The sequence below is a fragment of the Rhipicephalus microplus genome, chromosome 3, assembly GCF_043290135.1.
Source record: "Rhipicephalus microplus isolate Deutch F79 chromosome 3, USDA_Rmic, whole genome shotgun sequence".
Lineage (NCBI taxonomy): Eukaryota > Metazoa > Arthropoda > Arachnida > Ixodida > Ixodidae > Rhipicephalus > Rhipicephalus microplus.
The window spans coordinates 90,084,253-90,108,403 of NC_134702.1; the positions used below are offsets into that span (position 1 = coordinate 90,084,253).

The following is a 24,151-nucleotide window of genomic DNA, read 5'->3' on the forward strand; positions in this document are numbered from 1 at the left end:
GGCTGCGGCAACTTCATTTTTGATGGAGGTGGAAATGCTGTAAGCCCATGTGCTCAGATTTGGGTGCACGTTAATGAACCCCAAGTGGCCAAAATTTCCGGAGCCCCGCACTATGGCATCTCTCATATGGTGGTGGCATTGGCACGTTAAACCCCGCATATTTTTATTAACCCTTTGCAGTTCAAAACTTCTACCCACTTTCTGGCTCTACTGGTCCGAAAGTATTTCACCAGTGTCTGGCACCGCGAAGAAAAACGCAAACTCTGAAAGACAAACTCACAGAATATTTATTTTTGCTCCTGCATTCTACAGGCAATTCCTTTAGCGATATTTGGGCTGAATATGATACCGCTGAAAGCATTCTCCCGGGTGAAGGCTAAGGTTTTTACTGCAGGTTTTGCAGAAAAACAGTTTCCCTCCTGCCTCCTTTTGTTTGCCTATCGCTACGAATGGCGCCGTCCTTACTTTGGCCTAGGAGCTTGTGGATGAAATGGCTCCTTCAATCTAGTCTTTTTTCGCGCTGTTTTCTTGCAAGCAAGTCTTGCTTTCAGGCTCCAGCCCTCATGTCACCCACAAGCTGTTGCATGAGGTTGCGGCCGTACTGTAGGTGTCGCTGTTCATTCTGTCCATGATTCTGCAGCCGTATGCACCTCAAAATAGAACTATTGACTATAGAAATCTCCAGTACCCAGAGAAAAAGCTTTTAGCACACTTTCGTCGTCTAGCGACAAAATGCGTAGCTCGCACAGTAATGATCCACCTGGTACTGTGCACCCATGTTTTCTGTGTAGACGGGTCTCCCTCCGTCATTGCAGTCTTCGTCACTCGCTTCTGTTGAATCACTGTCATAACTGTCTGGTGGAGGCGTGTAATTCTCTTGCTTACTAAAGCTGTCGCTAAAAGCACCACCTTAAAACGTATGTGGTAAAAACATGACCAGGCTTCTCAGGGAACCGGGTGCGAGAAAGTACGTTCCGGGCTCCGTGCTGAACATAGTTCTGCACCACAGTGTCAAAAAAAAGTAAACCTCAACAATGCTCACTTATTCCTCAAGAAATGGCGCTTCATGTGTTAGAGAAAATGAGTGCCACTTGCAGTGAGAAAACTGCGAAATTAAAACCTGAACACTCCTGTCGGGTGGTGCCAGACAGCGGACAGCTACAGCCATACTAATTTGTCAGGCGCTCTCTGACAGCGGGCCAGAAAGGGTTAATAATCAACTGCTGCTCAAGGGCTGCCTGGGGGCTCAGCTCAGGTAATCCAGGTGCCAAGATTCATGGGGCCCTAAAACACTTTTTCAAGTTGCGGCGGAATGGATTCACCAAAAAAGCTTACTGCATCACGAATTCGCTGCTGCATAAATTTTAAAAATTCGTCCAGTACGAGTGGAATTGCAAAGATTTGTTGCATGCTGCAATTGCGTTCTCTCTTCTCTCGTTCTGATGAAAGCGCTGGAAGCTAAGCGGGGAGGGATGGTGTAAGGTCTGGCGGTGCAGGCCATGGAAGCGAGTCTTCTCGGTCTCAAACGGGCGCGCTTCCCAAAAAGCCGATTCTCGGGAAACGATAATCTCGGCGTAAGCGCGCCCCTCTGGCAAGGATAACGCGGTCAGTCGTGGCTTCTAGAAACCCACTAAATGGTCCCCGAACCTCGGAATGCCGGCGGGTGACGTGAGAACAGTGCATAGCCACCCATCAGTCAGGTTTAGAGTCCGCGGGACGGCTGTCGCGCTGGACAGCGTAGTCATCTCGCGGTAATGGAGGGGGCCCGCAGCCGAACGGCGCCACCATTGTGTGCGTTCGCACAGTTCGCGGAACGTGGTGTACAGGCCGGTCCGTTCGTCTCTCTCTTTCCGACCGAGCAGTCGAGTGCGGGAAGAGGAGAGGGAGAGGAGGGGACGGCAACAAGTGTGTTTTCTGTCTAATAAACAGACTAAATTGCTTTGGTTGGCCGGGAGGAGAAACGGGAGGGGCAACCGAGGTATTAAAACCTGGCTTCCGAGTCCTCGCGGCTGGTTCTGGTCGCAACAAGGAGTGCTCTGCACTATCGGCTCTGCCGAGGCAACATGCGACGGTTCCGGCGGTCAAGTCTTGTAAATATGTACATAAGTTTGTGTATATAAAATCGAGTTGTCACGTTTGAGATGTGCTGGCTTCCATCTCTGAACAAGCAGCAGCAGCCACGAGAACACAAGACGGACACCGAGAAGCAACCAACCTTCCACTCCCTTCTGTAGCAACAGCCGCGACGCAGCTGGGAGAGCTCTGCTCAAGGGAACAAAGGGAGTGGGTAGAAGGTTGAGTTTTACTGATGGCATGGGCTTAAAGGTGATTTTTGAGTTTTTTCTGTCATTTGTCGGGAGCAGAGAAAGCAATCTTTATCTTTGTGAATACCAGGCTGCGTGCTGTGCTGTAATATTTGGTTTGCGTGTTCCCGGAAGCCTTTATACCACCGATAGGCTGCGTTTTCTGAGCATGCTCAAAATGTGTTGCAGGGCCTCTTAAAGTTGCCCTACATTTTTAACTGCGTGGCAGTCTGATGTGACTCCTGAGGCTGGGTGATGCAGCTGGTTATGTGTGCTTTCTTGCTGCATACCTGGAGTGTTTTGATTCGCAAAAAAATTGACTTTTTCGTGACAATATTGACCGTGTTTGCAGCCTACAAGTTTCTGGTGCTACAAATATGTTGCACTGCGCTGCCTTGAGTGTTGTGTTACCAAGGTTTTACTCTTACTATACCTCTTTATTGCAAGTTGTTCATAGAGCGCTGTTCCTGAATCTCTTCTTGCTTCATAAACTTCTCATTTATTCAGGAACTATGGCATGGGGGACACAGAAATCAAGCAAGAGATGAGGACCACGAAGCGCCAGCGAAACGAGTTCATGATGTCAGTTGGAAAACATTCAGCTAGTGTAAGTGCTTTTATATTCGCTTATTTATATAGGTGTCGGGTGTGTTTCAATGTGCGAACATTACGTGATGGGGGGGGGGGGGGGGCATTAGAAATTATTTTATAAAGCAAAACGTCATACTGTGAACTGCGAAAACTTTCCGGTTTTAAAAAAAGTATACAACACGCAAAATCACACTCATACCACTAATCTTCTGAAAGACTGCATTTGACTCATTTCTTTAACTGAGTACTGAAACGAATTTTAAAAAGTTTGGGGGATTGTTGCTCAAAATGAAAAAAAAACTGGTGCCGGAAAAGCTAGAATGACTACTGTAATGCGTGGGAAGGCATTGAATATATTTTTATTACTGCTACTTTAAAAAGACACTTTTGATTTCAATATCAAGAGTATGGCTTCTCGGTGACGTGTCAGTGCGGTGTGATGTCGCGTGAAAACAGCAACTGGCGATGTACTTGTGGCAAATAAGTCATCTGCTCGCGGGGCACGTAAGCAACGAGGAGTCAATTGTAGTCTAGTGACTCTGACGGTGATTTCTGCAATTTTAGCTGCGCACAGGATGCAAAGCTTGCGAATTCACTCGTCTGGATGATGTCCATTGCAGTGGAGCCAGCTTGCAGATGTTCAGCGATGGAAACCTTAAAGTCAAAATAAAATATTTTATATGTGTTGCCTGACTCCGGCGTGGGGAGATTGTTGACACTGCATGTCAAGGAAACGAAAACTGTCCCTTTAAATTGTGTCTTGAAATTGTGTCAGTACTCCTTCAAGGATGCCCTGACCATTTTCGGGAGTGCAGTTTCAAGGAATTGGATCTTGTTCTTCCAGGAGGTCATGTCGCATGCATACGTGCACACTATAGTTGGATACAAATTTAAAAGTCCACGGCATTTCCTTCTCTAAGGCAAGCTTGTGTGCATCTGCACACAATTGCACCAATAGGCATGCACTCCAAACTGTCAACGTGAGCTGGCTGGCCTGTGACACCGCCGTCCGAGAACTTTGCCGAGAACATGAGGAGGAATATTTCTTTAGTTGTGGAGACAATCGGCCATTCCCATTCAGTTGTCTGGACGGGGCCTCGCTGGACTTCTCAAATAGGGTTGCCACCTGTCTGGTTTTTGACAGTCCTGGCCGGTTTTTTAGACGGCAGGCCAGTTGCCGATTCAACTGGCCCCCATCGGCCGGTTTTCTATGAGCTGTAAACAAAGCGTCATTGTAATCGAGGGTATTTCTTTGCCAGCAATTAGGCTATAATAGGTTAACTCAGCGGGCCGATTTTGTTTGTACATCAAATTTATTGACGCAAGGAAAGCAATAGCAGTGCCAAAGACCTGACATGGCTTCTATAGTTCAACACTAATTTAATCTCCTTCTAGCTCACACAGCCCCCCCTCAACCCTAAGCTCCTTCTCATTAAAGGATAAGAAGCTCCATCAGTAGGTGACTCAACTTCCATCAGTAGGTCACGTACATGCACACGCTAATTGTCATTGCAGCACACGTGTCCCCCACATAAGCATAAAGCTTTTAGTAACACTTGTTAGTCAAATTTTGATGCCATGCCTCATTATGCAGAATACACCGCCACTTAAAATGGTCAGCACAACAGTCACCTCTCTCTCTCTCTTTTCTAATGCTAATGTGATACTTTTCGTTGTTGTGATGCTATTTGCATTGACATTGATAATGAATGTCAGTCGATTGCTGCTCTCATTGAAGGGCTGGTTTTTTGTTCGAGAAAGGTGGCAACCCTATTCTGAAGTTGTATTCATCTTTAGAGTGATCGTTGCCATTTTTCAGCAGTGCTCCTCTTCCTCTCCTTCAGGTAATTTGCAGAAACAAGAAGGACGGGAAGCAGAGGGCGTCTCAAGCAATTCTTCAAGTGAGTCTCGTTCCTGTATTTCACGCTGAAGTCTTGGCGCCTGAACGCCATGGCGGCATCATGGCCCATATTTTAGCCGTATTGGCCTAATAAAATTTCGTAGAACTTGTCCCGGTTCTGGTTGCTTGAAAACATTGCAGCAAGTTCAAGTGTTTAAAGCACTTTATGTGCGAAGAGTGTTCGTTTAGTAGTGTAGAAATCCGGGCTAGTTGGCGGTGCATCGTAAAATATCGCAAACATACACGGGCGTGTCAAATTCTTGCCGCGTCCGTGGGTTGTTGCACTATTTTACAAAGCATTCCTTTAGCTAGAACAATAGGTTCCAGGTGGCCATTTGACTCGCTTCCATCAGTAGGTCACATACATGCACGCGCTAATTGTCATTGCAGCACGCGTGTCCCCCGCATAAACATAACGCTCTTAGTAACTTTTGTGTAGTAAAATTTTGATGCCTTGCCTCATTATGCAGAATACACCACCACTTAAAATGTTTAGCACAACAGCCAGCTCTCTCTCTTTTTTCTAATGCTAATGGGATACTTTCCATTGTGGTGATGCTATTTGCATTAACATTGATAATGGATGTCAGTCGATTGCTGCTCTAACTTTTCTCAACAGGACTCCGGGTTTAATTGCTTTTGATCGTAAGTGTGCTTCGTCGGGAACCTCATGGAAAGAACATTCTAGCACACCATGTGTGACTGACAATACTGCCGCTTCTTCTTCTGTCTGTCCCCGATTCAGGCCTTGCATCCCCATATCACGTCATGGGGCTCACTGCTCAGGCTTTACGGAAAGGGCTCCTGCAAGACGCTCAAGGAGAAGAAAGTGAGTTCGGTCATGGTGCCTCATCCCGGTCTCATAGACTTTGTATCCATTATAATCCAACAAAACGTCAAAGCACAGTTGCCGACTGATCTTTCGTTTCAAGAAAAAGGTGATGGTTTTGGGAGCGAGCATCACAATTGGAATTGAAAATAGGAGCGAGCTTGGAGTTACTACACTCGAAGCTCACTATAACAAAGTTACATGTTATGCAAAAATGACCTTGTTATATCCGAAAATTCATTATAAATGTTTATTTTTAACACTATATTTATTGCAAGACTATCTTTTAATTACTTCATTATAACCAACATTTCGTTATATCCAGTTTTGTTATATCTAGCTTTGAGTGTACTTACACAGTCTAATTTTGCTGCCACCGATGAACATCACACGACCTGCCGTTGGCATTTCGCGAAGGACATTGCCAGGGAGCTTTCCACATCACAGGTTGATGCTTTGGTCATCAAGGAAGGAGGTTGACGCATGCTGCAGTACTGATAACGGAAATGCGTCGTGTCAATTGATGAGTTGTGCGAAAACCAGGGATGTCACGTGCGCAACTTTTATTATTCATAAGGTGATTGTTCATGATTTGGGCTAGAAGACAACACAGACAGATAGTATGATAAATTCTTCAGCTTCAAAGAGATTCATTATTCATCTAATATTTTTGGCAACTTTTATGACAGAAATTTAGTAGGGTGCGTATATTTCATGCGATTCCGCTAAGTTCGTATCAGCGAGGTTTTCCTGTGTTCAGAATTTTCACTTAGTCCTGCATAAGCAATAGTATAAATGGGGGTTGCACTGCAACTTAGTCTTGCCTGCAACTGTGCTGCATCAATGGGAGCTGGTGCTTTGCAGGAAGAAGAGCAGCGCATCACGGGATTGCAAAGCAAGGCTAGTGCCAACAGACCCAACCTGAGCATCCTCAACAAGCTCAAGGAAGAAATGTTGAAGCTCAAGGAGCGGACGGTGAGCTGACTCTGGTGCATGAAACATTTTTTTTTTATTGAAGGTTTCGTTTGAATTAAAGGCCTTCAGTGTCGCTTAAGTGAGAGTACCATATTTACTCGTATAATAGGCGCTCCCTCAGTTTGGTTGCGAGAGATCAGATTGTTTTTATTTCTGCGCATAAGAGGCACACCCCAAACTGCGGTTAGCAGCTCTGTACTGTAATTTCATGGTTGTAATTGGATGCCCTCCTACGTTAACTGAAGCAAGGAAGAAGAAAAAAAAAATCACGGCATGTCCACGGAGTGAATAATGATTGGTGGGGCAAAGCGTTCGTCAGTTTCTTCATGCCTTCGTCCACCCATTCGTTTTTGCTTCCGTGCGTCCATCCATGTGACCGTCGGTGCGTCCATCCGTCCTTCCTTCCCTTCATGTGTCCGTTCGCACATCCGTTCTTCAATCTGTCCGTCCGTGCTTTCGCCCCTCTGTCTGTCTGTGCGTCCGTCAGTCTGTCCGTCCGTCTACCTAGTGAACACTCCAAGTACAGCCATCTCACATCTTTTCATCATCTATTCATCATTACAAGTGCCGTCATCCAGCGGACCCTCTAAGGACCGCTCTTTCGAGTATGTGCCACCGGTGGCTACATACACCATCAGAGGATGGACAGACCCACACCCTAAGGAGCTTCGCCCCCAAAATGACCACAGCCATACCGCGCCAGCTCCGCAGGCTTGTGGAGTGAGGGAGAAGGGTGACTGCCGGAGTATCGGAGTAATCTTTGCACGGGTGCCAGCGTGGCTCTGGCCGCTAGCCGGCCGCGTGTGCTCTGCATGAAACGTGCGACTGTGTCCTCGACAAGTGCACATTGAGTTTCTTGTCAGGAAAAGTGTCGTGGCCATTGCATTTTCTTCCTTGTCCGCAAGTTTAAAAGCAGTTCGGCTTTTCGGCGCGAGCTTTTTGCTTTGCTGCCACAACGCGAGCTTGCTCAAGCTCGGCAGACTTATGTCGCCATTGATTTCCTGGTGGTGAACCTAAACATTATATCATGGTGGCTGCTCAAGTGCGATCTTTTTGGCGCCTAATCTTCATGTGTGCGAACTTCCCGTGGGCGGTCAAAGTTGCGATTTTGTACGGAATCAGTGTAACTCTTTTCAGTGGCTCTACTGAAGGAAAGGGGGCTTGGGTGGCACTTTAAACACTCGAATAGTGCTTCGCGATTCATTGCAATGTCTTGGATATGGGGTGCGAGGCCCGTGAAATCGAGCGATTGGTATGATTCAGCGGACGAAATTTCGGTCGTGCGCATAATTAGGTGGCCTGAAATGTAATCAACGAATTTTCCCGATGGCACTTTCTTTTCGTAGTTATTTTTTTCGTGCTCATTTCGTTGGCAATGTGGGTCTTCTGATGTTAACTTTGGAACATTTGAATGGACACTGCGTTGCATGCCTTGGTTCTCGAACTCGCGCGACTGCATGCACGTGTTTTGCACCATTGGGAAGAAGGTTCTTTAAGTTGTAGTGCGGATATTCGTGTCTTCGGCGATGTATACGTCACGAGTGGTTTTTGCTGTTGTTGAAAACAAAAGTTTCTAGAAATTCACCCTGTGTAATAGGCGCACCTCGAACTTGGGGCCGGATTTTCTGGAAACAAAATGCATCTATTATTCGAGTAAGTACGGTAGTAATTCTTTTGCTAGCATGGCCAATTCGAGATGGGCAGGTCATTCACCATTCAGTGCGCGATGTCACACATATAACGTATTTACTCGCATAATCCTTGCACTTCTATTTCACGAAAAAAAGCTGAAAAGTTGTGGGGTGCGAGAATGATGCAGGAAAAATTTTCTGCCAAAATTCTACAGAGCCAAAGAGAAAATTAAGGGGCCGCGAATGGGGATTTTTACGCGAGCGACTAACTACAACAGGGTGTATACCAACCTGGAAAAGTCGGGAAATTCGAACCCTTCTGGAAAGGACATTGAAAAGTAAGGGAATTTCTGAAAAATCTGGCCAGGAAACAAACAGCGCTTCTTTGTGTTTCTTCTCTTCGTCCCGCGAGTTTGTGCGCTGTTTCTGCCCATAATGTATCACCAACTAGCCCAACTTTCAGTCTTACTTCAGGGTTATGGAAACTAGTTCTGTGCGGCCATCACAAAAATAAGCATTACCATCCATCAAAGCTTAAACAGTCGCTCTTCCAACTGCAACTACAGTGAGCTGCGAGAAGAGGTGGGGAAAAAAAACAGTGCGTAACTGTTGCTTCTTATCGTAAACGCGATAGGATACACCGACTCATGGAACACAAAGTATACTGACGTTTCAGCACCCAATATGGGAGAGAGCCTCGTTCACAATAAAAGCCACAATAAAGACACAGCGTACTTAAGTACACCTAAATACGTGACGTAAGCGGTAAAAGTATATTGTCAGAAGCGTCCCATCACTCCTGTTAAGCGTGTGTACAGTTTTCTGTATCTGGATTCCAGGTGCAGGCATGATGAAACCTTCTTTCGATTTCGGAGCATTTTATAGTCGAACCTACTTGCAAATCCGGCGTTAGCGATAGTGTCTACACCCCTACTGTGCATGCTTGCATCTCACGCCTCGCGCCAACTGTACCCCCCTTCCGTCTGGCCTCGCAAGGCTTACTCATGCAGCGTCTGCTTGTAGAAACTGGCTGCTCGTGCTGCACAACCATTCACTGGCCACCTCGTATATGTACACACTGGATCCGGTGTTCATAATTCACTCAAGAGCATCCTTACTTGGCTTTCGCTTGACTCGATGCGATGGAAGCATCAGTACCTTCAACCAGCCGTGGGGCACAACCTAACATCAGTGTTCCACCACTCGTTGAAGGCAACGCTTCTCCTTCATTCAATAAATCATCATCATCAGCCTGACTACGTCCACTGCAGGACAAAGGCCTCTCCCATGTTCCGCCAGTTAACCCATTCAATAAATACAAATAATAAAGACGAAATAACAATTAAGCATTCCCAAACCATACCCAATTACGCAACATTCACGTGATACCCCCCACTCTTTGACGCATTGACTCGAGGTCTTGCCCTCCCCCCACCCTTGGGAAGATGCGGCGTTTTTTTTTTTTGTTTTTTTTTATCAGAACACACGTGTTTGACCAGCATATTTGGTGGTCTGTAGCATGTGCATGTTCGGCGAGGGTATTCGAGGCCACGCGTTTCGTGGCATCATATCTATGTTGTTTAACCGTTTTCTTGAAATCGCCAGTTTCACTGATGTACTGGTTGCCACAAATTGTGGCAGCCTACGGTATGAACAAGACCAAGGAAATCTGCTCAGCAACTTGTCCTTAACATTGGCTAAGGTAACTGCCGACATTCGTGATTCATCTGTGGAATCCAGGTAGCTGCTGCACCTTGACAGATTCCATCTTGCCCCCACATAGTCAAATGTTGGCACTTAAACGCTGTCCCCAGCTTTCATCGCAGCCGTCCGAGGACTTCTGTTGCACTTCAAGCGTCAGTTGCACTTCAAGTGTCAGAGCCCAGAGACACAAAATACAAACACGCATGCGCTCGTTGGAAAAAGAAAGAAAATTTTGCAGTACGACTCTGTTCTTGCAATGTTGTCATTACTCGTTGTCAAGGCAAGGTACACAGAATACACGAGAAGTAGTTGTTCATTTTTTTTTTTTTTTTTTTTCAGAGAAGTATATTGTAGAGGTGTGCAAATTAGGCGGGGACGCAAGTCAATAGTCAGTACTACAATCCAGGTCGAATCAGATCCAGTCCAATTTACATCCTAAGTTGTTGAGTCAGTAAACACAGCAGTTCAGGTCGATCTAATTCAATGCAATGCACTTCTTAAGCGGCGTGGGCTACAGCCATTATAGTCAACTAGATTATTCTCTGGTGGCAGAACTGGCCAGGCTCCCGTGTCTTCATTTTGCACGGATGCCGCGAGATGGCACCACTTTTACGTTTCCTAGCAGCTTTGACTGCCATGTCGGACTATCGCACGATCCTTCAATCTTTCATGTGTGGTTGCTTTTAACTGGTGGGTTTGCTTCATGGTTCTTCCGAACGTCAAGCAGCTGACTTGCTCACTACCTGGCTCAGGTTTTTTTTTTTTTTCGCCAGATATTCATATTTATTCCCATTTACCACACGCGCTCAGAACATTCTGAATGCGTCTAGTAAATATCTTTTCTTATTTCATATGGAGCGCCTCATTTTTCTTTTTTACCACTCGAGGATTTGTTTCCAGGGTCATATAATTTGCTTTTAATCATCATGAAAAACCTGGAAAGATCAGGGAATTTAGAAATATAAAATTGGTAGACACCCTGAAGTCTACAAGCTTTGGAAAGTACTAATCAAGAATTACCTCAACAATAAAACCGTAGGTTCAATACAAGACAAGATTTATATGAGCCAAAAAGCCACAAACAAATAGTAAAGAAATATCGTATGCAAAGCTCGGGCATTGTGGGCATAGTGTTAGCGTTCATCACAAAACAACAACCGCCAAGAGGTTAGCGTACGGCGTCAACGTTGGGCCGATGGCCATCTAACACTAAGTTGTCCGCAGTTGCCATCCGACGAGATAAAATTTTACCATCCATCCCACTTTTAGGTACACGGAAGGCCCAACGCATCTTGGTGATTTTCAGCTGATTGTGCTGCCGTCGCCAGTAGGACACACAAAACTCGTCGACTCTAAAATGCCTACTGGCGGCCCTGTTGCCGTTTTTTAGTTTATGATCAATCTCTTTCAACTAGAAAGCAGTTGTGTAACTTCCTTATCGCCCCGTAGAGTAACCACAGAATGGACACAACGCACACTGGCCACTTTGGCTTGGATTAGATTAGGGCTCGTGTGTTGATAGTACGCATAATGCTTATAAGATGGCACCATGCTATTGTGCGCTGTCATCATCAGTGGGTTGAAAAAGCAGACGACATTCTTGCTGCAATTTTCGCAGGTGCAATAATTACGCGCAGAAAAAAAAAATTATTTTTGCTGGCCAATGCGGGGGGGGGGGGGGGGGAGAATTATGCGAGTAGATATGGTACATGTGCACGAAAGTGTCAGACACGTGCATCACATTGACGCAAGTTTGTCAATTCAAGAGCTCAAAATGTTGCGATGGCAGGATTTGAATTCTTGACCTCTGAAACCGAAACTCGGGACTTTACATCATACATCACACGCACTTGAATCATCAGGTAGAACCAAGCAGTTCACACAAAAAACGCAACATGCGTCAAGTTGATGTCACTGCTCCTTTAAAACTGACATATACCGCTTACCCTACCACGCTTCCTTAAGAGGTTTTGGTTTACTTAGAGACTACTGTATTACTTGCATTCTTCTGTATACAATAAAACATAACAGTGTGGCACTTCTTTGCAGTATAATTTTCTTTGCCACCTTTTTTATTTTCTCCCAACAGGAGACGGTGAAGCCCATAGGCAAGTTCACTCCTCAGGAGGCGGACTTTCCGTCACTCTCAGCGGTGGATCTGAAAGTTCTCGACATGTGACTCTTCTGCCGCAGTCTTAGTCAAGCGTATTCTGGTCACGCATATTCCTCGTCCCATTGCAACCAAGTTCCAACACAAGTGTTCGTTCTGCCCATGTCGTGGCGTCTGGCATCTTCGACTTTGTGTGTACATTTCGAACTGCATTTTTGTGGCATTTTCTTGCTTTTATCTTTATTTTAATAAGTGCCCTGTACTTTCTATATGCATGTTACTGTATAAGCTCGTTAATTTGAACTCGTAAAGGACTATAATACTGTTTGAATTACCAGGCTGGCACTATACTGAATGGACATTGCACCACACTGCGTGGGCACAGCTGACTCGCTCTCATGAATTAGGTGCAACTACACATATGTGATAGGTTATTTCGTAAATTAAGTTGATGGAGCTCCCGTAGCAGACAGTCTGTGATACACCAGATACAAACCCTGACATGTATTCATGTGGACAGTGAACCCTAATGTTAAATATACTATGCTATTTGTGCACGGAATTGTGTTTATATACATGGTTGGTAACGTTATAAAAACGAAACGTAATCAGTAATTACTAATTTTTATTGGCTTGCTTTTCTTATGTCACGACTCCATGAGCATTGTTTGTAGGTTGCCTAAGGGGTTTCAAAGCACTGTTGGAATTTTAATCTGCTGAGCAATGCTGTTTTGAACTTCTGGTAAACTTGGTTTGATTCTGTCTTGCAACATATTGCGATAAATTCAGGCGGACTTTGCGAGAAGCGACAGGAACCAAGGACTCCCAGTTCGAATTAGCCGTTGTAGATACCAACGCGTTCAAACTGCTGGGAGTTTCCTCCCATATTATCTACACAGGGCTGTGCCCGGACAGAGGCACCAGTTAGAATTAAGTGTAAATTTGGAATAACCTTGTTCAAAGTAACGAGCTTTTACTGTATTGCAGTGAAGGTGCGGCCAGCACAGAGCCATCGCTGTCTAGGGAGCCGTGGCTAAGTATGTCACAAGTTTTTTCAGCGAAGAGAGAAAGAATGATTGCCCAAAACAAGGTGTTGAGCCAAAGCCCACTCTACTTCCCTCTGTAAGTGGTCTCTGTCAACGATGTCTGGTGTCATTATCTGTCGCTTCTCCTCTTTCGCAGTATACACGATAAACTTGTGTAAGGGCTGCACTCTCAACTTGGCAGCACTGTTACCACGGTGGTTCTATGGTTACCAAGCCTGGCTGCTGACCCGAAAGATATGGGCTCTATCCTGGCCACAGCGGTCACATTCCAGCGAGATAAAATACTTTAGCCGATGTGCTCTGTGATGTCAGTGCACGTTTATGAACCTCAGCTGGCCGAAATTATCCGTTGAGCTATCTACGTATCATAGCGCAACCAACTGGGCGGTCTAGATTTGGTGGAAAAGAAATTAAACAGAGAAGAACAAAGTTACTGTAATTCTGACCATTTTTCTCACCTAATGCATTTAATGGTTTAATGAGGATACTCAATCGGATGGATTAATTAGACTAGATGGCTCGGTGACGAGTGTGGGACTACATATTGTAGGGGAAAAAGAGGGAAGGGTGGGCAGCCTTTACTCAAATCTGTACAGTGTTACATTTAGCTGGATGCAATTGTGTGGACTTTCTCTTCAAACTCTTTCTTTGTGCAAGAACGAACTAAGGTGATCGTGTCGTGTTGTAAATTGCAATTAACATTTGCCCGTGGCTGCTTCTGACACCGTAGACTGTTTCTCTGATAGGAGGCAGCCTGTATTGAAGAGGCTAGGTAAAGGAAGCTCAAAGCCTCGCTCAATACTACAAACACGGTGCTGTGTTTCATATGTTAGAAAACAGCAGTGTGTGTGTCGATGCGTGCAATATAACTAAGGCATTCCATGATGTCAAGGAGACTGAACAGTGTGACAAACAATGGTGCCCTTAATGATTTCACTGTGATGTGCGTACTACTGTCAAGTTGGCGTTTTTTTTACCAAGGTGTACAAAGCAGCCCAAGCAGACATGCTGTTGGAACATCCTTGTTGAAATCTTCGGTACATCATTCTTTAAAGTTGTGCATCTTCTATATAATAGTGAGTTACACGTGTATTTGACTGAACTTTTTTACCAAATTTATGAACAACATATGGAATTGTTACAGAACTGAATTTCATGTTCCTTATGCATTCCATATTTGTGTACATACGGAACTTTTCAATACGGATGTTTCGGACATGTATGCCTTTACACATGCTAGTGCTTCAGTAAGTTGGTTTCTTTCCCCATTGTGTTTTAGTCATGCCCCAGTCATGCACATGGTTTTTCAGAGTCCTTTGAAGTGAGGGAGAATGCACAGTGAGAGAGGAATCTGTCGAAGACCGTCTGCACTTAAACCTAAATATAACAAATGCAGATATGATATAGTGGTTATAACGAAGTAACTGAAAGTCTTCTAATAAATGTAGGGTTAGGGATATACCTTTAAAAAAAATTTGGATATAAAAAACTTTTTTTCGTAGAAGCTGCAGGTTTGCTATAATGAGGTTTGAGTGTAGTTGAAAGAAACGAGATTAGGTGCTGGAATATCAGTCTTCTGTCTTCCTTATTTTGAAGGATCTTGTGTGACCGGATTTGAGGAGTTGTTCTTCCGAACGTTTCGAGCTACTTCGTCAGCTTCTTAAGCATCGAGCAATCATATTGTACCGATTTTACACAACCTGCCTTTAGGAGCAATGAGGGTGTTTGGAGCTTGCCTGCTTTTGTGTGTGTGTGTGCGTGTTTGTGTGTGTGCTAGCAAGCCCAAAATGCTCTCGACGCTGTTTCGGCTTTGCGTCGACACATGTAGAAAAAGCAGTCTCATCTTTGCGAAGGTTGTCATTGAAGCTAGAATGTCGTAAAGTATCTAGCCCTCGTCTTGCAGTGGTTTATGATGTTGCTCGTTTGAGTCATTACACTGAGACTCCACTACGGTCACTAGCACAACGAAGTCATTGGATCAGAAAGCTTTAGCATGGTCAAGATGCAGCGCTAATCTAGACGTATTCTGGCAGACGAAGACATTAAAGGAGTAGCCCATGCGGAGACATTTTTTGGCACCACGTTACCAGTGTGCATGCTGAGAAATTCGATTTGACGGCTGTGATGTTAAATATGCTGATGGCAGTGTCACAACTACAAAAGTAGTTCCTTCAAGGAAGCGACTTGTACGAGAGAAGAACATTTCTAGTCCTTTGTGGTTAGACATGTCGTATCGTGCCCCAGTGGGCGCTTATGTATGTGCTCTCAATTAACCCTTGCTCAGCAGTATGGACAACTTTTGAAGGCAGCACATTGCCAGTGTTCTACCATCAGTTGCGGCTACTATGTGACACAAATGGCTTACCAAAAAATGTTTTTGTCGAAATGTCATGCAATCAATCTATATAGGGTCATGAAGTTTAATATAACCGAGGCAACGTCGAATAGATTTCAAGCGTACATGAATGCAAACGTGACGTTATGATCTGTCCTTGTTCTAAACGTTTCATTGTCTCGTCGGTTGATATCTGCATTTTAGACAAATCTTTCCAATTATTTCAGTCTTTAGTCTAGAATGGCAAGAGAAACTTGTGCTGATGCAAAGCAGTGGAAAAAAAATCGTAACACACTTCTGATCGTTTATAATGTCATTTTCTTTGGGCCAGAAAGTCGAGTGCCTCGCATCATCTATAATGCTAGAAAGCATTATGCTTTCTAGCATTATAGATGATGAAGTCATTATGCTTTCCGAGTAGTACAGGTTTCCCTGTAGACCTTGCACCAATGACCTTAACCGTAAGCTCTTTGGTTTGGGGCCAAGTGCGAAGCCAGGACCCCTCAAGATGATTTACACAAGTCGTATTCTCACAATCCCTTTTTCTTCATTCCTAATGTATGGAGTGTTTGTGTGTCCTTTTTGACAGCCTTATTAATGATTGTGTTGGTTAATGTGAGAGTATTCATTGCAAATAATTTCAATTCACCTTTTTTGGTTTACTTTTTTTCATGCACTGACTACTTAATTTCATCCATTTCACTTATAAGCATTAACTGCGTGCGACGTATTTTTGAAGCATTCTTGTTCTTACATCATTTGTTATTAAAACTTGCATTGCGTTGCAATACTGCCCTTAGCACAATTTTAATGAGAACTTTGAAGGAAATTAGATTACTGATGAGTGTTTAGTGCATTTCTAGTCTGTTTTTAAACACCTTCACATTGCAAACAGGTCTCGCTTGATTCTATGCATTTTAATTCTGTCCTTATGTTAAGGAACTCACTGAGCAACTTCGTTTTTAGGAATGAAAATTTTGCTTGTTGCATCTGTCTTCTTTTGTCACTGTTACAGTTTGATTATACTGTGCGTAGTGCGAGACAACCGAGCATGTTTCACTTGGGAAGCATGGAGTTCCTTCAGAGTTGCTTAGGAGCTGCTTGAGTTGTGTAGAGTTCATTGCACTGTTGTGAACCAATTTGTAGCTTCTACGATTTGATATGCCTTGAGGGTTCTTGGGTAGTTCAACTAAACGCAGCTCTTGTCCTTTGAGCCCGGCCTGTTCTTGTCGGCCAGTGAATATGTGTGTTGCTTTCTTGCATGTGTGTGTTTCTGTCTTCACTACACTGTTTTGATGAATATTTTTCAATGGATCGCTGCAATCGTTGCTTACAGTCGCTTGTTTAAGGCAACAGCAGCGAAGCTGTGATTTTGAGTCACCCTTGTGCACCTGGACTGTGGTGGAGGTACCTGTCTGCTTGTCATCTTGTATGGTGGTTGGCTCGGTGTTCTTTGTTTGTGAGCCATAATTTTTTTTATCTCGGGGAAAATTGCACAATACACATTGCCTTTGTTTCATTTTGCCGTCCTTGTGTCAGGCAGCTACTGTGCTTTCTTTGCCATGTCTAGTCTACGCTGTCGATTCATGATAATAAGAGTTGCAGCCCTTGTGGATGCAGCACAATAAATGGACATCTGTTCGTGAAAAACGTGGTGGTGGCTGTCCTCACTTGGCGGAGACTTTACAAAGCCGTTGTGTGTGCAAGTGTAGTGGCAAATGCTGAGATTAATCCAGCATTAGCGGTTTTTGGAGCTCAGCCTGCTATTAGTAGCATCAAGAGTCTACACAGTTGAAAATACTGCCTGTTCCCAATCCTGGAATCATGTTCTGATTCTGCAAACTCAAGACTCCTAATTGTCTACGCCAGAATACACAGCTATGGGGTGCTGTTTTCCTGCACATGCAAAAGGCTACATGCATGTCCTTTGCAAACGTTCCCGCTTGAATTAGTTACAGTTCAACCCCGTTATAAGACATGCACTGGGTAGCAATTCTTGTTTCTTGTATAACATGTCTCTTATAGGCAGGGTACCACGTATGCATTTTCTTATCAACGCCTAATGCAGTGTAGGCCCACTGGTGCCTCTTATACCCAATCGTCTCTTACATCAGTGCCTCTTATAAAGGGATTCAACTGTATCACTAGTGAATAGACATTGTACAAGTCTGGGAGCTCTAAAAAAGGTGTGAATCGTTTCCACCTTTGAACAAAAAAAAAAAATCGATCAAGGGCTCGTTATCTTCATTATGTACAACTTAAAAAACCAGGAAAAGCTAGGAGGGCGATTGTAGTCCAATTGCAGTGTGGTGATTGTGATACATACGTAAAGAGATTACTGCATGAAAAAACAACTTGCCTTTGGCAGGGACCAAAACATTAACTTTTGGATAACACATCTCGTGCTCTACCGATTTAGCTACAATGGCAGTCGTCCTGTGCATTTTGCTGTGTACGTGTTTCTTAGCACGTAAACCTGGGAGTGTTAGCCTGCTGGCGGGCTAAATGGCTGGCTGTTCGGTTACAAAAATGCCCCTGCACTTTTCTTGATTTCATTGGGTTGTACAGGAGAATATTTTTGCCTTCGGGCCTGTTCCCAAGAGAGCTGGGCCAGCTATGTTTAACATTGTTGAAATGCCGGTCAAGACTGCAACCGTGCAGCTGTGTCAGTCTGGTTCTTGGTTTCCTGGTTCTTGCAGGTTATCTTATGAAATACAATTGACCCTTAACCATAGAGTGTCGCAATATTAACTAGAGGGAACTCTGGCCCTGTGATCATTCAGCCACCATGGTGATGAGTGGCTGAATATACTAACTGCATGTATATAAAGTTAAACCTGCTTATATTGAACCTCCATGTAACGAATTCCTCGGTATAACGAAGTTTTTCTATTCCTTTCCGTTGCTCCGTAGAAGCACATGTATTAGCGACCTTTATGTAACAAAGTATGTAACAGCAGACAACAACGTTGATATAGCAGATTTTCCCCACGAACAATTTAGGAATTTTGCCTCAAATATAAGTATTCGACTGATGTCTGTCTGATTGGGTATGTAAACTGGGAAATTATTTAAACTCCAACCAAAAGGTTTCTGAAAAAACCTGATGTTTCGGAACCGACTCGGTTCCTTCCTCAGGGGAAACTGGGACTACGTACCAGCGGTGTCTTCGAAGTACTCACGGGGCGGTTAATGACCCTCTCTCTCTCATTTCGCTGTGGAGCGTCTCTCTTCTATGTGCTCCACGGTCAGGTTTACCAGCTTCCATCTCCATCACGATGATGAACCTGACCGTGGAGCACATAGAAGAGAAAGCACTCAGCTATTTCTCGCCACAACCCAAGATTTTTTTTTTTGGTTATATGGATGATTGCTTCTGCGTCATGAAGACGTCTGAAATTGAAAACTTGAGACAGCATCTGAAGTCCGTGCACCCAGCCATACAATTCACGGCCGAGTGTGAAAGCGACCGCTGCCTGCCCTTTCTCGGGGTCCAGGTGGCAAGAAAGCGCAACAGCCTGGAGTTCTCCATTCGCAGGGAGCCATTGCATACCGGCTGCTACCTTCAGTATGATTCATACCATCCCGCCTGCCACAAGACCTCGGTTGTGACCCCGCTACTTCAGAGAGCTAAGAACATATGTTCCAATGACACGGAGCGAAAGAAAGAAAGAAGCCCGCGTAAGTGCGGACATCAGAAAAAACGGATACTCAAAAAACTTCATTCGTGTCCCCACCCGCTGGGCAGAGCAACAGAAAGTACGGAAATTCCGATCAGCTTTAATTGGCAGCCCTCCGAAACGCGTTCCGATTCTTTACGTCCAAGGAACCAGCGAGATGTTAGCCCGGATCTTCAAAAAAGAAAGGGTTTGCATCGCCCACGTGCCTTCGTGTACGCTGGACCGCCCCCTCCCCCGCCCGAAAGACCGGCCAACAATGAACAGGACCCCCGTTGTCGTTTACAAGATCCCGTGCGCCGAGTGCTCTTCTTCGTATATCGGCGAGATGAAAAACCTATCGGAACTGCTCAAGCAACACGCCAACGACGTGTGGAGGCTCTACAAAGAGCGCAGCGCAATCGCTGAGCATGCACTGCGTTGGACCACCGGATAAGTTGTGAAACAACGACCATCCTTGAAAGCGAGACGAAGTGGAGAAGGTTACTACTTGAGTAATGGCATATACAGCGAACGGCCCAAAACATCAACCGCTCTCTCGGAACCTTTCCCCCAGTGTAGGCACACGTTCTGCACTCCACCATAGAACACCTACATACTACCATTTAGAGAAGGGAAAGTTTACTTTTGACAGTGCAACGAAAATAAGGGTAGCGGTGGCGTTGTGAACTAACTTAGCCGACCTAGAGATAGCGCTGTACAATAGGAAACTGCACGTGCCTCTGCTGTTTGACGCACGTGCAGGAGCATTGCGTACGCTCGCGTACCGTCGTCGTTTCGATCAGGACCCATAGGTTCAAGCTGCTATCTGTCGCTGCTGCGCGGAAACGAACGAGACGGCTAAACACCTGTTTCTGGATTGCGTCAGTCTTTCTCCACGGCCAGCAGAGGGCACCACTCTGCTCGGATTTGCAGCAGAAGAACACGACGCCAAAGACGTCACTGCCGTGACGACAATAAAAGCTCGTCTACAAATGTGGTGGAAGGCTACAATGCGATAGGGACTGACAGGACAGACACGGCACTTCTATGGTGCAAAAATACTTATGTGACAAGTGTGTGCCCCGCTGTCTCTTCCGAGAATTTATATCTCTAGCCTTCTTTTTTTTTTTTTTTTACCGGCTGGGTCACACCATCTGTGACCACCCGATGCAAAGGGAACAGCCACCTATCATCATCATCTAAGCAGAATGAGCATGATCTATAAAGGAAAGGGGACAAAGCCGATATAAACAACTACCGTCTTATAACAGTGACATCTGTAGCTTATAGGCTGGTGATGCAGATAGTAAAGGAAAGACTACAGACATGGTTGGAGAGTGAGGGCTGCTGGGAAAACTACAAAATGTGTTCCGTAAACGAAGGAGGTCGGAGGAAAATCTGTTCTCATTGATGCAGTGTATTGAAATAGCGGAAAAAGATCGCAGGCCCCTGTGGCTGGCATTTCTAGATATCAAGAGAGCTTACAATAGTGTGATTCAGGAAGACTCGTGAGCAATACTGGACACACTAGATACAGAAGATGGAATAGCTAATCTTCTAAAGGATATCTATAAAAGTAACAAGATAGTTATCAAATGGGAACAACAGGTATATGAACCTATAGAGATGCAACGCGGGCTTCGACAGGGATGTCCCTTGTCACCTTTGTTATTTATGCTGTACCTTTGGGGACTAGAAGCCAAATTAGAGGGGAGTCGACTCGGATTCAGCCTCTATTTTGCCAAGCAAAGAAAATACATTGAACAGTCATTACCAGCATTGATGTATGCAGATGATATAGTATTAATAGCCAACAACAAGAAATATCTGCAGGGATTGATAGACATCTATGGTAATGAAGGAGATAAGTTAAATTTGAAGTTCAGCATGAAAAAATTGGCAATCATGATTTTTAATGATAACAAAGGCAGTGAGCATAAGATACAGGAAGTCACGCTAGAAATAGTGGATAAATACAAATATTTGGGTGTATAGATAAATAACGGGGTTGAGTAAGAGAGCACGAAAGATACGTAGTGACTGAGGGCACCAGTAATGCAGCTGTAATAAAAAATAGGGCACTGTCCTTCACCTTGCTCACTGCCTCTCCGTATTCATGCGTATGCATGAGTGGAACTACAATAGGTATGACGTTGTGAGAGGGATTCGGAAAGGTGTCATGGTCCCGGGTTCGGCGTTCGGCAATGCGGTCTTGTGCATGAAATCAGAAGTTCAAGCAAGATTGGAAATTAAACGACGTGGCATAGGTAGACTTGCTTTGGGAGCACATAGGAATACCCCAAGTCAGGGGGTACAGGGAGACTTGGGATGGACATCGTTTGAGTGCAGGGAAGCTAGCAGCAAGATAGAATTTGAGGAGTGATTGAGAAAAATGGGAGGAGAGCGTTGGGCTAAAAAAGTTTTCAGTTACTTGTACATGAAGAACGTCGATACTACATGGAGGAAACGAACTCGAGAATTGTCAAGCAGGTATTTAGACAACAGCAGCATACGGAGCCAAAAGGAAACATCAATTAACAAGAAGGTGAAGGAGACGGAGAGGGACATGTGGAAGATGGGAATGCTTACGAAATCATCACTGGAGACCTACCTAACTTTTAAGCAGGGAATTGCAAAGGAAAAGATCTACGATAATTCTCGGGGTAGTTCTCTGCTCTTCGAGGCTAGAACGGGAGTATTGCGGACCAAGACGTACCGAGCAAAATACGAAGGCACAGACACGGTATGTAGTGCGTGTGGAGAGGAGGAGGAAACGGCTGAACATTTGTCAATGTTCGAATGTTCTGTAAAGGGCTCCACCCTATAGTCGAGGATAATGGCGCCGAATTTTTCAAAGCATTGGGGTTTAGGGACATTGAAGGCAAAATAGACTTTAAACGGGTAGAAGTAACCAGGAGGAGGCTAACTGATTGGTGACTACAATCGAGGTCAGAGGATTCATTTCAAGTAATGAGCTTTGTCAAACCAGTTGTGGTGCTATATATATATATATATATATATATATATATATATATATATATATATATATATATATATATATATATATATATATATATATATATATATATCTATATATATGGCACAACGGGAGCGTTGTCAACAAGGATAAGTATATTTATTTCCCAACAGTTTCGTGAGGGGCCCTCCCTTCGTCAGGGGATGAGTTACACTAACATGAACTTCAAAACTTCGTTGCTGCCGCGTCCCTCTCGCCTTGAAAGATGTTTGCGAGAGTGAGAGAGAACTAAAAAAAAGAAAGAAAAAAAGAGAAGAAAAAAGACGAAAAGAAAAAACGAAAAAGAAAAAAAAGAAAGTAAAAAAGAGGAAGAACCACTGTCAACACTGAGAACGAAACCAAATGTCCGTGTACGTCCACATCCGGTTCTTATCCCGTGCTGGTCAGTTCTCGACGTGTGTCGGGCCACCCAAGATTGTCGCCGCGGTGGCGGGAGGGGTCCGTGACGGCGTGCGTATAAGGAAAGGGTTTCCCCTTGATGGGTCGGTCGGCTGTTTACCTTTCATATTCGTCCGTTTCCCTCCAATGGTCATTAAGTGGTAGGCGAACATTAACGCTTTGTATGTGCATGTGAAAAAAAGAAAAAAGGGAAAAAAGGAAAAAAAAGACAAGAAAGGAAAGTGTACACGTACGAGTCAGTCAGAAAAAAACAAGCATGGTCTCCAGCGCTCAATCTTTGTCACCAATTTCCTCCTGGCTTACTTTTCGGAGGCAGGAGAGTCTTCCGGGGTCCTCGTTGATGCCGGCTACTAATGTGCGAAATTTGAAAATAAAATATATGCCTCACGCTGTTCGCGCTCGCGCCTGTTTGAGAAACCGGACTGCTAAAGAGTTACGCTCATATTTTCAAAACTGTGGTTTGGCAGGCGCAGACGTCTAGATAAAGGTAGCTTCGGCAGTGAAGTGGCGTGGTACCGGTGATTATTGAACCGCAGCCGAAATGGCGTGTCTGTTTGGCCGATATATTCTTGTCCGCAGATGTTGCAATGTAGCATGTATATTACGTTACTGGAGTCACAATTAAAGCTTTCAGTTATGCAGAATTTGAAATCCGAGAAGTTCGCTTTGGATTCACGTGTTGTGGCCATCTGTGGGCATACCTTGCATCGAGCTTTCCCGCAGGGATGGCACCCTGATTGAAATTTGGGGGTGGTTGTTTTTGCTCTGACAAGAATGTCCTTCAGATTTTTATCCCTGCGGTACACCACGTGGGGTGGCTTCGCGAAAATAGAAGTTAGTCGTTTGCTTTGCCTGATTATGTTGAAATGGCGGGAAAATATGTTGTTGATTCGTGGCGCTGATGAGGAGTAAATTAGTACAAGGTTCGTTTGGGAAGTCATTTTAGATACTCTGTTTGGTCCGTTAATTATATCATTCCTGTTTACGTTGCGAGCACGTGGTATGGCATCGTCAATAATGTCTTCCGGATAATTCTGTTTCAATAAGGAATGCTTTAGGTGTTCTGCGTGTCTGTCGAATTCCCGCATATCGGTGCATATTCTTCGGTACCAGTAGGCCAGAGAATATGGAACACCCGTTTTGCAATGCTTTGGGTGGCTGCTGTCCTTGCTTAGGTACCTGCCCGCTTCAAAAAGCAGCTGTGTGCAAGTTGTTCTCTTGGGCTTTCGCAGTCTTGTAACTATTTGACGGAGGCGGGAGTTCTCGTCGCGGAAGCGCTCAGGCCTCTGCTTAGAACGTGGAGTCAGCACCTTCTTGGTCCTCATCTTTGGAAGTGGAGTTTCTGGAAAATCAAAAGGCTACACCACTAATGTTAAGGCTATGCGAGAGGCTTTGGCATTAGTTAAATGGTTTGCTAAGTATGGTAGAAATTAAAATGCATTTTTATTTTATTCCATCATTAGCAAACTGTCTAAATACCAGGGCAGGCTAGTGTTAAATGCTCACATGGAGTTTTTGAAAGTCATGACAATGAAAACAAACAAACAGAAAATGAATTTGTCACACAGTCACTGTATATGATTGGCCAAAAGTAGGTACACACCTTGCGGACCATGACAGATAGTAACATTC

The 24,151-nt window shown here is 44.5% G+C and overlaps 1 protein-coding gene across 1 annotated transcript in view; it reads left to right on the forward strand.

The window, feature by feature from the left end:
• pasha (microprocessor complex subunit partner of drosha) overlaps positions 1–12,446 on the forward strand; it is a 39,848-nt gene extending 27,402 nt beyond the window's left edge. The window contains exons 12-16 of the mRNA XM_037423594.2: positions 2,811–2,910; positions 4,739–4,795; positions 5,540–5,623; positions 6,488–6,598; positions 12,023–12,446. Coding sequence (XP_037279491.2) covers positions 2,811–2,910; positions 4,739–4,795; positions 5,540–5,623; positions 6,488–6,598; positions 12,023–12,112 — 442 coding nt within the window. The 3' untranslated portion in view covers positions 12,113–12,446. The remainder of the gene's footprint in view (positions 1–2,810; positions 2,911–4,738; positions 4,796–5,539; positions 5,624–6,487; positions 6,599–12,022) is intronic.
• The last annotated feature ends 11,705 nt before the right edge of the window (positions 12,447–24,151 follow it).